Below are 14724 nucleotides of genomic sequence, written 5' to 3' on the forward strand. Positions count from 1 at the left end.
AATTAATTAAAAATCCCTGGAAGCTCCGCCCCTTACTCCCATCTTTTATTAGTGCTCTCTTGGCTCAGTTTTATCTCGTGATGACTTTGCTTTGTGTCACTGTACAAAGGGAATGTGTTTAACATAAACTTAGCACACATTAGACCAGTATATAGTATAATTAATATCAGTTTTCTAGCTTTAACAGGAAGTTGTAGATTGCAGTTTATTTGAGGCAAATGAGATAAAAGAGCCACATTTCTGACAGAAATAAATATGAAATATGTCTACAATAGGACTTTATAAATATTTCTCTAAAAGGGTGTTAAATATGATTTACAATTCAATTCAACTTTATTTGTGTAGCGCTTTTAACAATGAACATTGTCCATTAAATAGATTGCGACTATAAATTTTAGTGTCATAAATTATTCCTTATGAGTTTATCCCTAATGAGCGAGCCAGTGGTGATGGTGGTGAGGGAAGAAAGTCCCTGAGATGGTATGAGGAAAAAAACCTTGAGAAGAACCAGACTCGAAGGCGAACCTCATCCTCATCCACAACACTGAATTCTATTCATTACAGTTCTATCATTATTGAGGTCTCTTATCATCTGTTCATTGAAGGAGTGAAAAACTGGTCATGGTGATTCTAGTTCTTACTTCAGTCTCCTTAAGATAGTGTAGCAAACTGTTTATATTAATTCATTCTAAAAGAATTATATCTATAACTATATTAAAAATAATACTGATTTATTCACTCTGGTACACACGGTTGTTGTCCTGCGTTTTAGATGTGTAAGCAACTCATTTGTTGATTTTACTGCCTGCAGCACTTAGTTACAGTGTACCAGGGGACAAAGACCTAATCCATACTATGAATAATGAAAAATGCGGAGTGTTAAACGGCGCTTAAGTGGGCAGCATTTTTGGGAAGTATGAAGAATTTCAGTGCTCCTGGGAAACAGATCTGGGCCTGAATCCACATCTGAATTTCTGTAAAGCTGTTTTGTGGCTTTGTTTGGTAGAAAAAATGAATTAAATAACGCCTGTCCAATTCATAAGGTAGCATAAGGACTTCTGAGCTCCCTTACTGCTGCCAAATTTGAAGGAGCTTTGCGCAAAAAAAAACCAAAAAAACAATCCCATAATTCTGTTCACCAGCTGACAGTGTAATGAGGAGTACTCACACATTCGGTTTAGAGTTTAAAGTAATTGAAGGAAGCAAACACTGAAGTAAGTGTTTTGATTTACAATGATTATCAGTCAAGTGTGTGCTGTTTAGAATACAAGTGTTTACAAGAAGTTAACAATACATTCAGCCTACTAAGAGACAGCCATTTTGGATTTACACATTTCTTTTGTCTTTGGATGCAGCATAAAATTTTCCCTTCCCTTGAACTAGGAAACCCAAACCCTTTTTCAGCAACACAATACCCCTGTGCACAAAGCAGCTCCATGAAGATCTGCTTTACATGGGCTGGAGTGAAAGCGCTCTTCCTAAAGAACTCCAACCCCTTCTGAACCCTTCTTACCTCACCTACATCACTATCAGACTTTACTAACACACTTGTGGCTGAATTAATATCCCAAATATCTACAAACACACACCAAAATCTAGTGGAACATCTTCCCAGAAGCTGTTGGAGTTAACTCTTGGTGCTGTTTTTTGTTCTGTTTCTCATTTGAAAGTTTTCTTCTCCAGTTTGTCAAATTCAATCTGTGTCTTGAGCCATTTAACAAAACCATGTTATTGACCATATACATTCCACCGCAAGCAAAACTCCTCCATAGAGCTCAGTAAGATCAGGAGAAAATGTCTACAATAGCTGTTTTACATAGTATGTTTTACTATGGTTACAGGTGTTTATAAGCATCATATTAATTTAGAACACTGACTCAACTGAGAAACGCAAACTACCTGGGTGTTCAACTCTCTGAACTCAAACCTGAACTCCTTCCGACTAATCACAATCCAGCTTTTATACCAGAACGCCTTCCAGCCAATCAAAATCCAGCGTTCACACCTGGACTCCTTCCAGCCAATTAAAATCCAGTGTTCACACCTGGACTCCTTCCAGCCAATCACAATCCAGCTTTCAAACTGACCATATATAGATGCTAATATATATATATATATATATATATATATATATATATATATATATATATATATATATACATACAGTGGGGCAAAAAAGTATTTAGTCAGCCACCAATTGTGCAAGTTCTCCCATTTAAAAAGATGAGAGAGCCCTGTAATTTTCATCATCGGTACACTTCAAGACAAAAAATGAGAAACAAAAAATCCCGAAAATCACATTGTCTGATTTTTAAAGAATTTATTTGCAAATCATGGTGGAAAATAAGTATTTGGTCACCTACAAAAAAGCAAGATTTCTGCCTCTCACAGACCTGTAACTTCTTCTTTAAGAGACTTCTCTGTCCTGTATTAATGGCACCTGTTTGAACTTGTTATCAGTATAAAAGACACCTGTCCACAGCCTCAAACAGTCAGACTCCAAACTCCACTATGGCCAAGACCAAAGAGCTCTCAAAGGACACCAGAAACAAAATTGTAGACCTGCACCAGGCTGCAAGACTGAATCTGCAGTAGGGAAGCAGCTTGGTGTGAAGAAATCAACTGTGGAAGCAATTATTAGAAAATGGAAGACATGCAAGACCACTGATAATCACCCTCGATCTGGGGCTCCACGCAAGATCTCACCCCGTGGGGTCAAAATGATCACAAGAAAGGTGAGCAAAAATCCCAGAACCACACAGGGGGACCTGGTGAATGACCTGCAGAGAGCTGGGACCAGAGTAACAAAGGCTACCGTCAGTAACACACTACGCTGCCAAATCTCAAATCCTGCAGTGCCAGGCGAGTCACCCTGCTTAAGCCAGTACATATCCGGGCCCATCTGAAGTTTGCTAGAGACCACTTGGATGATCCAGAAGAGGATTTTTTTGGTAAAAACTCAACTTGTCGTGTTTGGAGGAGAAAGAATGCTGAGTTGCATCCAAAGAACAGCATACCTACTGTGAAGCATGGGGGTGGAAACATCATGCTTTTGGGCTGTTTTTCTGCAAAGGGACCAGGACGACTGATCCCTTTAAAGGAAAGAATGAATGGGGCCATGTATCGTGAGATTTTGAGTGAAAACTTCCTTCTATCAGCAAGGGCATTGAAGATGAATCGTGTCTGGGTCTTTCAGCATGACAATGATCCCAAACACACCGCCCGGGCAACCAAGGAGTGGCTTCATAAGAAGCATTTCAAGGTCCTGGAGTGGCCTAGCCAGTCTCCAGATCTCAACCCCATAGAAAATCTTTGGAGGGAGTTGAAAATCCATGTTGCCCAGCGACAGCCCCAAAACATCACTGCTCTAGAGGAGATCTGCATGGAGTAATGGACCAAACTACCAGCAACAGTGTGTAAAAACCTTGTTGAGCCTCACAGAAAATGTTTGATCTCTGTCATTGCCAACAAACGGTATATAACAAAGTATTGAGATGAACTTTTGTTATTGACTAAATACTTATTTTCCACCATAATTTGCAAATAAATTATTTTAAAATCAGACAATGTGATTTTCGGGATTTTTCTTTCTCATTGTGTCTCTCATAGTTGAAGTGTACCGATGATGATAATTACAGGCTTTACAGATCTCATCTTTTTAAGTGGGAGAACTTGCACAATTGGTGGCTGACTAAATACTTTTTGCCCTACTGTATGTGTGTGTGTATATATATGTATGTATGTATAAAACTTATTTTTTACACTACAATCAAACATCGCTGCTGTCCACTTTCAGTTACAGTGATAAACAAACAAACAAATAAGTAAAAGACGAGAGCAGAAACACTATGAGTATTATGTTTTTATTTAAATGATTGGCGTCTGTGGAGCATTAACATGTTGCAAAGTAAAAATGTAAATGGGTCCAGCATCGACCTACTTGAGATTAGTTTACATTTGCACTTAAAGGTCTGGATACACATTTTCACACGTGTTTCACACGTTGCTTCTGTCAGTAGTTAATACATCAGATGAACAAGTCGGAGGTTCCTGCTTCCTTTCCAACTTCTGTGGCAGTAAAACATGTGTTATCAGACTGAAATTTAGATTGGATTGAACAGTGCATTAAACTCAATGCTTTTTGACGTCCCGAAGTCTCGTTAACGTGTATCCAGTCTCTTAATTGCACTCCAGACATTTATTTTCTGTACCTTATCAAGCAAACAAACAAGAAAACCTCAAGATCTGTCGCTCAAAAACAAACAGAAACATGAGTGTGGCGCATCCGTAGTCCCTTCACTAGCAGACCGTGAGACAGTTCTTCCTCACGCCCGCTTTTTACCTTTTTACCTTTTTTTTAAATAGTACAAAAAGGAACATATCTGTAAAAAAAAAAATCTTTCCCATAAAACAGAAAAAATGCATATAAACAAGGCATATAGTTTTTTTCTTTTTTTTACATCCTACTTTAAAACTTTGAGGGACCTGCATGAGGCCGTACAGAGCTACGAGACAGAGAGGAGCCATGGAGATGGAGATGGAGAAAGAAAACATTCAGTACATTTTCACACACATCCATAATGAGCTGGAGTAGAAGCAGATACAGTAAATAATCCATCAAAGCAGTGCGTTCAAACACCCGGCTTCTGAACATGACCTTTAAAGTGGGTGAAATGGTTTCAGATAGGCAGTTTTACATCATACGCATGCAACATATGGCAAAGAAAACCTTGATCACCTTGTTCTTTTCTTGCCAACCGTTCCCTATTTGCTAACCGCCATGGCCTTCGTAAGAATCGTGTATCGCGGTAAGTGCCAAAGAAATGGCGTTCTGTGCGACGTGACGTGTGCTCAAAATGTAGCTGCTTTTATAATTCGTTAACTGCTCGAGGGGTGTGAATCCACCGCAACACCTCAAAGAGGGGAGTGGGGGGGCATGAAGCTGCCGCAACGCCTCAAGGCAGGGAGTGGGGGGCACGATACCGCCGCAATGCCTCAAGGAAGGGAATGGGGGGCACGATACCGCCGCAACGCCTAAAGGAGGGGAGTGGGGGGCAAGAAGCCATGTCAATGCCTCAAGAAGGGGAGTGGGGGGCAAGAAGCCGCCGCAACACCTCAAGGAGGGGAGTCGGGGGCACAATACCGCTGCAAAGCCTAAAAAAGGGGAGTGGGGGGCACAAAGCCGGCGCAACGCCTCAAGGGGGGGAGTGGGGGGCACGAAGCTGCCACAACACCTCAAGGAGGGGAGTGGGGGGCACAAAGCCACCGCAGCGCCTCCAGGAGCCGAGTGAGGGGTGCAGAGCTGCTGTGTCACCTCAGGGAGGGGTACGAAGTCACCGCATTTAATTGCAGTGGGAACCGGATTGTCAAACAAGGAAAGAATTTGGCATTTCTAAGATCAGAGCAGCCAAACGCACAGCGCTTGACACAAAGCACAACGATCAGAAAAGAGTTCCAAACCCACCATCACCATCATTGCGGGGGAACTGCCCGACCACTATCCCTTTTTCACATCCTTTTTCATTCGCATATTAATAAAAAAATAAGTTTCGTAGTAAGTAAATAAGTAAAAAAAGGAAAACAAAAACAACAAAAAAACCGAGGTACGTTCTCTTTTTTTGAAGGCCTCAGAAATAGACAAACAAAATCGAGCTATAAAACGAATCGACTTTCAACCGTGAGGAGATGCACGTGAATGAAGTTTTTCGTTTCTCGCCCGCATTAATTTTTTTGCCTGTGAATCCGATTTGCTCCGTTTTCCATGCTTTTTCTAAAAGTCACGACTCGAGTCCATAGTTCCAGTTGAGGTGATCGATTTTTAAAAAAAATCTTAACCTGCGTTTGAAACATGACATGTACAGAGTACAGCCCCGAGTAGTTTCCTGCGAGTAAACAGAAAACACCCAACATTTGAATCTGTATCCCGCTTTATTTCTAACTAATATCTATAGGCTGTTATTGAACCGCAGCTCGACATCCGGCGTACATCACCTCCATCGATTACAGTGAAAAAGCAGGCAAGCAATGAAACCGGCCAAGAGCTTAAAAAAACCCACAAAAATAAAAAACAAAACGTGTGCAAAACAAACAGTACGAGATGAAAATGCAGAGATTAATGAGACAGTACAGCTGATTTTATTTTGATTAGCATTACCATAAATTCTGATAAGATCAAATATTAAACTTCATGAAGTGTAAACAGTAATGCATGACAAGACGGTAAAAAGAAAGTCAATATTCTTAAGGATTTATTTTTGTTTTTGTATTTTTTTTGTATGTATAAACACTGTACATAAATTACTTTCTCTGAGACTAATATTGATGTATGGATAAGTGGATTTTTTTTTTAAGTTAAAAAAAAATTCATAAAGATAACTCTCACATCTCTTGTCAAAAGACAGGCCAGTTAGGATATATAATTTTTACTTTAGTTTTTGCTCTCTACTCTACATCCGCCAGCTGGTTCAGCAATGACATCGAACACGCAGACTCGACTGAATACTTGAATCGTAACAGCGTCTTCAAAAGAAAGCGAAGCAGGAAAGGATCGTTCAGTTCTCACGGCTGTACGTCTCTGTACCCACAACATCCACAAAACTTTTAATTTTTATTTTTTTTTTTTATTTTATTTTTTTTCAAGAAGAACTTCCCGAGTGAAAGTTGCGACCCAGAGGCTCTGTACACGTTAGTCCGTTAGCCAAGTGCAGTGGTTTTGTAAACACGTTCCTTTCTTTTCTTCCTTTTTTTTAAATCCGTTATGCGTACCGTCGTTAAAGAATTTTATACAAAAAAAGCACAAAAAAGATCCGAAGAGTTTTTAAAAATCATTTATCAAGAGTCCTTCAGAGAAACTTTGCTTGTCCATCGGATGCTGCAGCGTGAAGAAATATGTTCTTAGGGTTTTTGTACACGGTAAAATAGAGGCGGCTTCTGTCTACCCTGTGATGGGGAAGGGGGCTATTAGTGAGTATATTCGGTATAGAGTGGGGGTATTGGGGTAAGAGAGTGTGAGGCAACTGAGGCGGTACTGAGCGCTTGAGTCATTTCTTCACGTTATTTCTCTCCTCAGTCTGAGAAAACTGTCAGCTAAGTAACAGTCCATTACATCTACCAAGCTAAAGCAGTTTTTTTTATTTATTTTTTATTTAAAAAAATTTCTTATTGAGTGCTTTCAGAAAGAGTTCATGTCGATGCTGCAGAGGGAGAGACGTGTCGGGTTTCAGAGCTTATCTCAGGTCTTTTCTACACGGTGAACGAAAGAGGCAGCTAGGCACAGTACAGTCTGTTGTTGTTGCTTCTTCCCAGCTAAAGCATCGCCGTGCAGTCGGTTGTTACCTCTTCCCGATCTCGCTCTGCCTCAAGAACTGGATGTTGTTGGCACTGTCGGCTAGTTCGGGGTACTGCTCCACAGAGAGGACGTAGTAGCCGTCATAGCCCAGAACCTTTCCTGAGCTCAGTAGTTGCCGTTTCTCACCTTCAGTCCAGAGCCTGGCACCTTCTTCGCCCTCTCGGACCCTTTGCTGTTCTCTTTGCCATGCGCTTGCGAGAGCTCGTTGCCTGGCCTGCTCAAGCACTCTTGCCTTTTCCTCATCCAGTGTCATGCCGTACCGTACATGCAACGCCAGCGAGCCGTACTGTAGCTCTACGTCTGCGAAGCGCCGCGTACGCCCGTTCACTACGGTGGTGGACTGGGACACGGTCACATTCACGCCGTTCTCCAGGCTACGCCGGCCGCTCGTCAGCCGCAAGGCCCCCAGGTCACTTTCAGGAAGGCTTGTTTTAATAAAGTAATGTGTGTCGCGACCCTCAATTGTGAAATGCAGGTCTTCTAGGTAGAAGGCATTGTTCAGCACCGCGGCCACCTTGATGCAGTCTTCGTTGGCAATGTTCAGGGCATTTGTGGCAACTTGGCCTTTGCTGGTGATCGCAAGCATCACGCCTCTACCGATCAACGACTTGACGGTGGCGAACCACAGCCAGGGTTTATCCCATGCACTGCGGCGCCGGCTAAACTGGATCTCCGGCATCCTCTCGAAAGATAAGAACGCCTTGGCCTGTCGTGTCACCTCCTCCTGGACGCCTGAGATGGCCTGCAAAAGGGAAGAGAAATCAATTATAAGGGAAAAGGGCAAAACGTGACAAGAGACTTGTATAGTGGCTGCCTGAAGCAAATTAGTTTAAAACTAGAAATGCAGGCTCAAATCACATTTTGTCAAGAAAACAAGATCATCATAATTTTTTATCAAAGCAAAACAGAAGTAACAAATACGAAACAAAAAGTATCAAAAACAAAGAAACACTATTTGGACTCCTTATTATGGCCCATGGTGTGTTGTTTGACCAGCTGGTACTGTAATTAGCTCCACATACGGCACAGTAAATTCTTGTTTTAGAATAATGGTGATTATTCCATAGTGGGTTCGCTTCCTCTCGCCTCTCTCTGTCTCTACTCATGAATCTTGGAAAAAAAACAACCCAACAAGTCCAAGCAACACTTTCTTTTAAGCAACTATTGAGGCTAGAGTGAGCTGAAGTGCAAAACTGTAGAAAATGTGTCAAACTGAGATCCTGGAGGGCCGAAGCACTTTTGAGTTTACACATCTAATTAAAATCTTCAAAAACTTGTTAATTAACTGATGGGATAAATCACAGGCAATAAACTGAACAGCACCACAGAATAGGATTTTTCACTCATTCGAAGCACGACAACGAACCAAAACAGTGGCAATGAAGAGATTACAAAAGCTTTAAATACCGGAAGATCATCCCAGAGCTGACTCTTTCTCATCTCCAGTGATGGCTGTGTAAGGTCAAATTTAGGAATTGGGAATCCAGGGATGGCATTATGAAGATGGAAGCCAAATGTTACCAGCCAGATGTTGACATCTAGAGACAGACATTTGACATTTTAATAAAGCACTGTTAGTTGTTTAAAAAAATCTATTTAAACATTCAGCCTTTACATTCTTATAACACATCATGTCACTTCTGATATTGTTTTAATCCCATGTGCCTGGCAGGGATAGGCACCTAAGGTACAACAGCAGATGGAAGTCAGAAAAAAGAGAAATCATACTTGTCCTTACCTGTAACATACTCTTTGACATCATGCACTTTGCTAATAGGGTTATTATTGCGGAACATGTACAGGTTAAATGGGGCAGGATCTTTTCCCACTCTGGTCCAGGTGCTAATATCTGGAGTGGTCCAGCGGCCAGCAGGGATGTCGTAGTCTCGTTCTCCAAAGTGAAGGAGCCTTGTAAGTGGGTCATACAATCCCCCATGGAACCCAATTACCAGCTGAAAGTCAGGGTTGGAGTCAAAGTAGATCTCTCCATAAGCAGTGTACTGAACCTGCTTAAGTAGCAGCCCATTACTGCTGAAGACAGCTAGTGGAGTTCCGGTGTTGTCACAGGCGATGTAGAACTCCTCTCCACTGCTAATCTCCATAGCAAACAGGTGGCCTTGGAGGTCATAGTAGAGCGAGGTGATCTCTGAGCTGGAATGGTTGTAGACATGGGTGATACGTGTAGGGTAGTTCAGGTCGGCATAGAAGTATTGAAGGTGCTGGCCGAGGCTGTTACGGGATGCCAGTCGCCTCCCCAATCCATCGTAACGATACTGAATAGTCCACCCATTGGCCTTGCTATGGACTCGTACCAGTAGGCCTTTGGAGTTGTACTCGAAGATCTCGGTGCCTCTCTGGCGCAGGAATCCGTCTTCGTCCATCCGGTACTGTACGTCGCCAAGGCGCGTGATGCGATCACGAAGATCATAACGAAGCGGCGTGAGGCGAGCGCTGTTACCCGGGTTTAGCAAGTGCAGGTTGCCGTTGAGATCATAGCTGTAACGCCACATCATCTTCTCGTTCAAGTAAACGGTCTGCAGTTGGCCATCCACGTCGTACTCATAGCTGTATTTGGTCGTGTTTGCAAAAGGTCCGATCTTGATCTCGCGCTTGGTGACCCGGCCCATGTTGTCATACTGGATGGTGATCCAGTACATGAGGGACCGGAAGATCTCATACTGGATTTCTTTGATGCGGCCGTGGACATCAAAGTGCTTAGTGTATGTCATGACTGCTGTCGAGATAATCTGATTGATGTCGTAATAGATCACTCCGAACTTGCCAAACTGCTCCACTTTGCCAGAAATGTCATCGAACTGGTAAAGGTCGATGGGAAGCGGCGTCTCGTTAATGACCCCTTGCATGCTGGTGACCCGGAAGCTGTTGTCATACGAGTAGTCAAAGCGGGCATTGACCATGCCGTCCTCGCTGAATCGAAAGATCTGTCTGTCCACTAAAGGGCCGATCTGGCGATATCGGATGGAGCAGATAAAACCTTCACTTTGCAAGTTGACCGTCTTCAAAACGCCGGCAGTCTCGTCATACGTGAAACTCACACGTGTGCTGTCATACAGGATCTCTGAGATCTTGTTCTGCCTCCTGTACTTATAGAGGATGCGGCGCCCAGTGCCCAAGTGTGCCACACGGAGAAGTTGTCCGTCCTCGGTGTAATCCACGGTGACCGAGGCGTTGCTCTCAGGTGGATGATAGATGTTGCGGTAGTAGCCGATGGACCGAATGGTCTCCATGGTGTGACGCGCCACACTGGGCATGGTGATGGCAGAGAGCCTGTCTTGTAGGTCAAAGTCGAAGATGTACTGTCGCTGGCTGTGGAGCAGGAGCACCATGGACTGGAAATGAAAAAAATAAGCAATTAATTACTCTAATGAGTGTTTAAAATGCAAAGGAGCGTGCAAAGGCAGGTATTAACATGCAGCTCCAGTGCCGATTTCCTTGTTTAATTGAGGTCTCTTTCAGAGTCTTCATTTTCTAAACCTGGCACAATTTAATACGCTTGGATGCATAATTCTGAAGTATTCTGAAATTACTGGCCTTTGCCTCTGCACTTATCTCATAAGGTAAGCTTCGGTGAAAGTCATAATCACTTAGCGAAGCAGCAGGTAATAACCCTCTCAACATATTGTAGCGGATAAACCTGGTGGTTGAAAAGTCGGCTGGATTTTTATTTTTCCTGCGCTACCACAAACAGAATCTTTAATAAGAGTCTGATGTATGCTAAAACCACCTACTCAGCAAGTCAGCTGTGATCTGTGATCGAAAGAGGTCTCATGTTTATTCTGAGCCTGTTTGTGGGGGCTTTTGATGGACAGCATAAATAGCAATGATAAATATGCAGTCTAGCTGTATGGCCTGCTACACAAAGCCAACAACGAAACTCCCGACATCATTTATCTTGCCCCCCCCAAAAAAATTAAAGATAAAATCGCTTCAATTCCTGCTCTGCTGTGAAAGTGGAAAAAAAAAAACCTGAACAGAAACCTGCCAGAATGATTCTTCTGATAATCACATCAAATCATATCTGGATGATGTTATTAAGCATCTACAGGCATTGGGGTAGTTTTTCCACTTGTATTTCCTTCACGCAAAAAAATCCCACAAAATACAAGACTTGAAATTTGATTAAAAAATGACAGACTCTGTGGTGACCAGGAGGAACCGTACTGATAGAAACCTGAAGAAAAAAACCCAAACCTCTTCAGATTTACAAATCAGAATCACTTTTATTGAACTTTTTATTTTTTTGACTTTTTTTTCTTACCTGAACATCATTACTGTAATATAAATCCTGACCGAAGTGTGTAACGAGCGCAGCCTAACGAGCTATTGATTACCCTCCGGAATTATCGATCAGCCTGACTAAATTTATAGCCTCCTCCTTACACATTCAAAGCCATTAAGTTAATGATGTGGTCGTACTCGTTCACACTCGAGAGTCTCATTTGTAGCGTTGTAGTGTCCGAGTGTAATTCTGTGGTGATGAACGTTAAAAGATGAGCGACTGAGGAATCAATAGCTGTAATCAATCCAAGTCTAAAAATTATTTTTAAAAATGAGCTCGAATAAACAGTTAAAATATCTAAATAGGAGAAGTTACAGGTGTAGAAGGCAAAAGAGGCACAATAAAAACAGAAACTCACTTAAGAATTAAAAAATAATAATTTATGATAAATAAGTATATTTAAAAAAAACTATTCAACTTTTTTATATCAAACAAATAAAAAATCTACTTGACAATTTATAAAGTTTCTGGGGCATTTTGTTTATTAGTATTTATTTATTTATTATAATGAATGAAAAAATATTTATTTTAAAAAATAACTATTTTTTAAAAGAACAAAGTATAAAAGGGTTTGGGAATTTATAAATGGGTGCGTATGATGCGTTTATTAGTTTTTTTAATAAGCAGTTGAAAACCAAAATGTGATTTATGACGCCTTCTTCATTTTCTGATCTCATATTGCCAGCTGAAAAGGGAGAAAACTGCGTTTTCTTGATTTTGAGATGCAGAAAATAACTTATTACTTAATTTTCTTCATTTATTTAATCCCACAAAGTGTACACATGATCCAAATCTCCAATAACAAATCTGATCAATTCCATAAAGTACACAATATTTTCAAACATCCAATCTAACATTCAATCTTATATCTATTCCAATATCCAATTAAAAATCCAATCCAACATTATCCAATTCCTTTCGGAACGTACAATGGAATTTCATTGGTGCCCGTGGTGGGGAGGGGCGTGGCAGGGCAGGGCAGTGCAGGGGTTGTTGTACAATGAGTGTGTAAAGATTTTATATACAATATAACAGTGTAAGAAGAGGACATGTGTGGGACTCTCATTTCCTGCCCCTCTCTTGTTGCTTTTGAAAAGCATGTAGTGATCCATATGAACTTCTCAGAGTGAAGCCAGAATGTGGGATGAAGCCACTGATAGATTCTACAGTGATGGTTGATTGGTTATTTTACATCCTGGTTATTGAGTCCTACAAACCCAAACAGTTGTATAAATGAGATAAATATAAGTTGCTCTGAATAAGAGCATCTGCCAAATGCCATAAATGCAAATCCAAACAACTAAAAGTCACAACATAAGATGATAAGAAATTATAAATAAATCCTATTTTAAATATTGTACAATTCAAGGAAAAAAGTATAGAAAAAAATCACAATAAAAAATTCTGCCACAGTGGATCATCCGTCTCCATACCCCCTGTCCTCTACATCTGCCTCTTTCACACCAACTGCCTGCATGTCTTCCCTCACCACATCCATAAACCTCCTCCTTGGTCTTCCTCTTTTCCTCCTTCCTGGTGTCTCTATCCTCAGCATTCTCCTACTGATATACCCCATGTCCCTCCTCTGCACATGTCCAAACCATCTTAATCTCACCTCCCTCACCTTGTCTCCAAAACGTCCTACATGCGCTGTCCCTCTAATAAACTTATTTCTAATCCTTTCCATCTTCGTCACTCCTAATGAAAACCTCAACATCTTCAGCTCTGCTACCTCCAGCTCCACCTCCTGTCTTTTACTCAATGCCACTGTCTCTAATCCATACAACATCTCAGGTCTCACCACAGTCCTATAAACTTTCCCTTTCACTCTCACAGATACTCTTCTATCACAAATCACTCCTTCTATCACTCTTCTCCACCCACTCCACCCTGCCTGCACTCTTTACTTCACTTCTCTAACACACTGGATCTGTGATGATCTGAAATGTTGAGCTATTTTATGAGTTGCTCAGTAGCTCCTGGTTTCATAATCTCAAATGACTGTATAAGACTGTAGAAAGATCATCACTCATAATCTTACACTCCAGTGCTCATGTTAGTTCTCACTCTCCAGTGTTCTGCATTGTTTAAAGACTATAATCACACTCTTGGTGTCACCCAAAGGAGGATGAGGTTCTGCTTTTGAGTCTGGTTCCTCTCTTTTCTTCACTTCTCTAACACACTCTCCATTACTTTGCACTGTTGACTCCAGGTACCTGAACTACTCCACCTTCTCCACCTCTTCCCCTGCAACTGCACCCCTCCACTGCCCTCCCTCTCATTCATACACATGTACTCTGTCTTACTCCTACTGACGTTCATTCCCCTTCTCTCCAGCGTGTACCTCCACCTATCCAGGATCTTCTCAACCTGCTCCCTACTCTCACCACAAATCACAATATCATCCGCAAACATCATAGTCCACAGAGACTCCTGTCTGACCTCGTCCTTCAACAGGAAACAGGAAAGATCCTTGATGCAGTCCAACCTCGACCTTGAACCAGACTGTCGTTCCTAATGCACACTTCACTACTGTCACACTGTCCTCATACATGTCCTGCACCACCCTCACATACTTCTCTGACACACCAGACTTCCTCACACAATACCACAACTCCTCTCTCCACCCTGTCGTACACTTTCTCTAAATCCACAAACACACAATGCAATTCCTTCTGACCTTCTCTATACTTCTCCATCAACATTCTCAAAGCAAAATAGGAAATAATTTTATATGATTCTAAATTCTATAAAACAGGAAGAACACTAATAAAATTACAAACCTGCATTTCCAACTTGTGAACTTTCTCACCAAATTTTAACAATACCCCCCAATCCCCACCCAACCCCACCAGCCCTTTCTTTTTTTGGCCTTTAAACCCTGACTTTTCCCTCGAGCCTCATTTTTTTACCCATAAGTCTTTCTGTACAGCACTCCTAAAGCTGTCCAGTGAACAAACAGCCTTTTATTTCTTCTTCTTCTCTTCCTGCTCCTCCTCCTCTTCTCTCCATGGCAACCAATGAAACCACAAAAGTCTCAATAATTCAAAAGGAAAATTTATAAACCTAAAAAAAG

At 41.5% G+C, this 14724-nt stretch overlaps 1 protein-coding gene across 9 annotated transcripts in view; it reads right to left on the minus strand.

Moving 5' to 3' along the window:
* Positions 1–3847: 3847 nt before the first annotated feature.
* Positions 3848–14724, minus strand: part of LOC124376835 (teneurin-3) — a 664771-nt gene continuing 653894 nt past the window's right edge. For all 9 annotated transcript variants that reach the window (XM_046836130.1, XM_046836154.1, XM_046836147.1 and 6 more), the window contains 3 exons: positions 9087–10698; positions 8756–8886; positions 3848–8090 (listed from right to left, as the gene is read on the minus strand). In XM_046836130.1, coding sequence (XP_046692086.1) covers positions 7332–8090; positions 8756–8886; positions 9087–10698 — 2502 coding nt within the window. In that variant the 3' untranslated portion in view covers positions 3848–7331. The remainder of the gene's footprint in view (positions 8091–8755; positions 8887–9086; positions 10699–14724) is intronic.

The sequence above is a fragment of the Silurus meridionalis genome, chromosome 2, assembly GCF_014805685.1.
Source record: "Silurus meridionalis isolate SWU-2019-XX chromosome 2, ASM1480568v1, whole genome shotgun sequence".
Classification (NCBI taxonomy): domain Eukaryota; kingdom Metazoa; phylum Chordata; class Actinopteri; order Siluriformes; family Siluridae; genus Silurus; species Silurus meridionalis.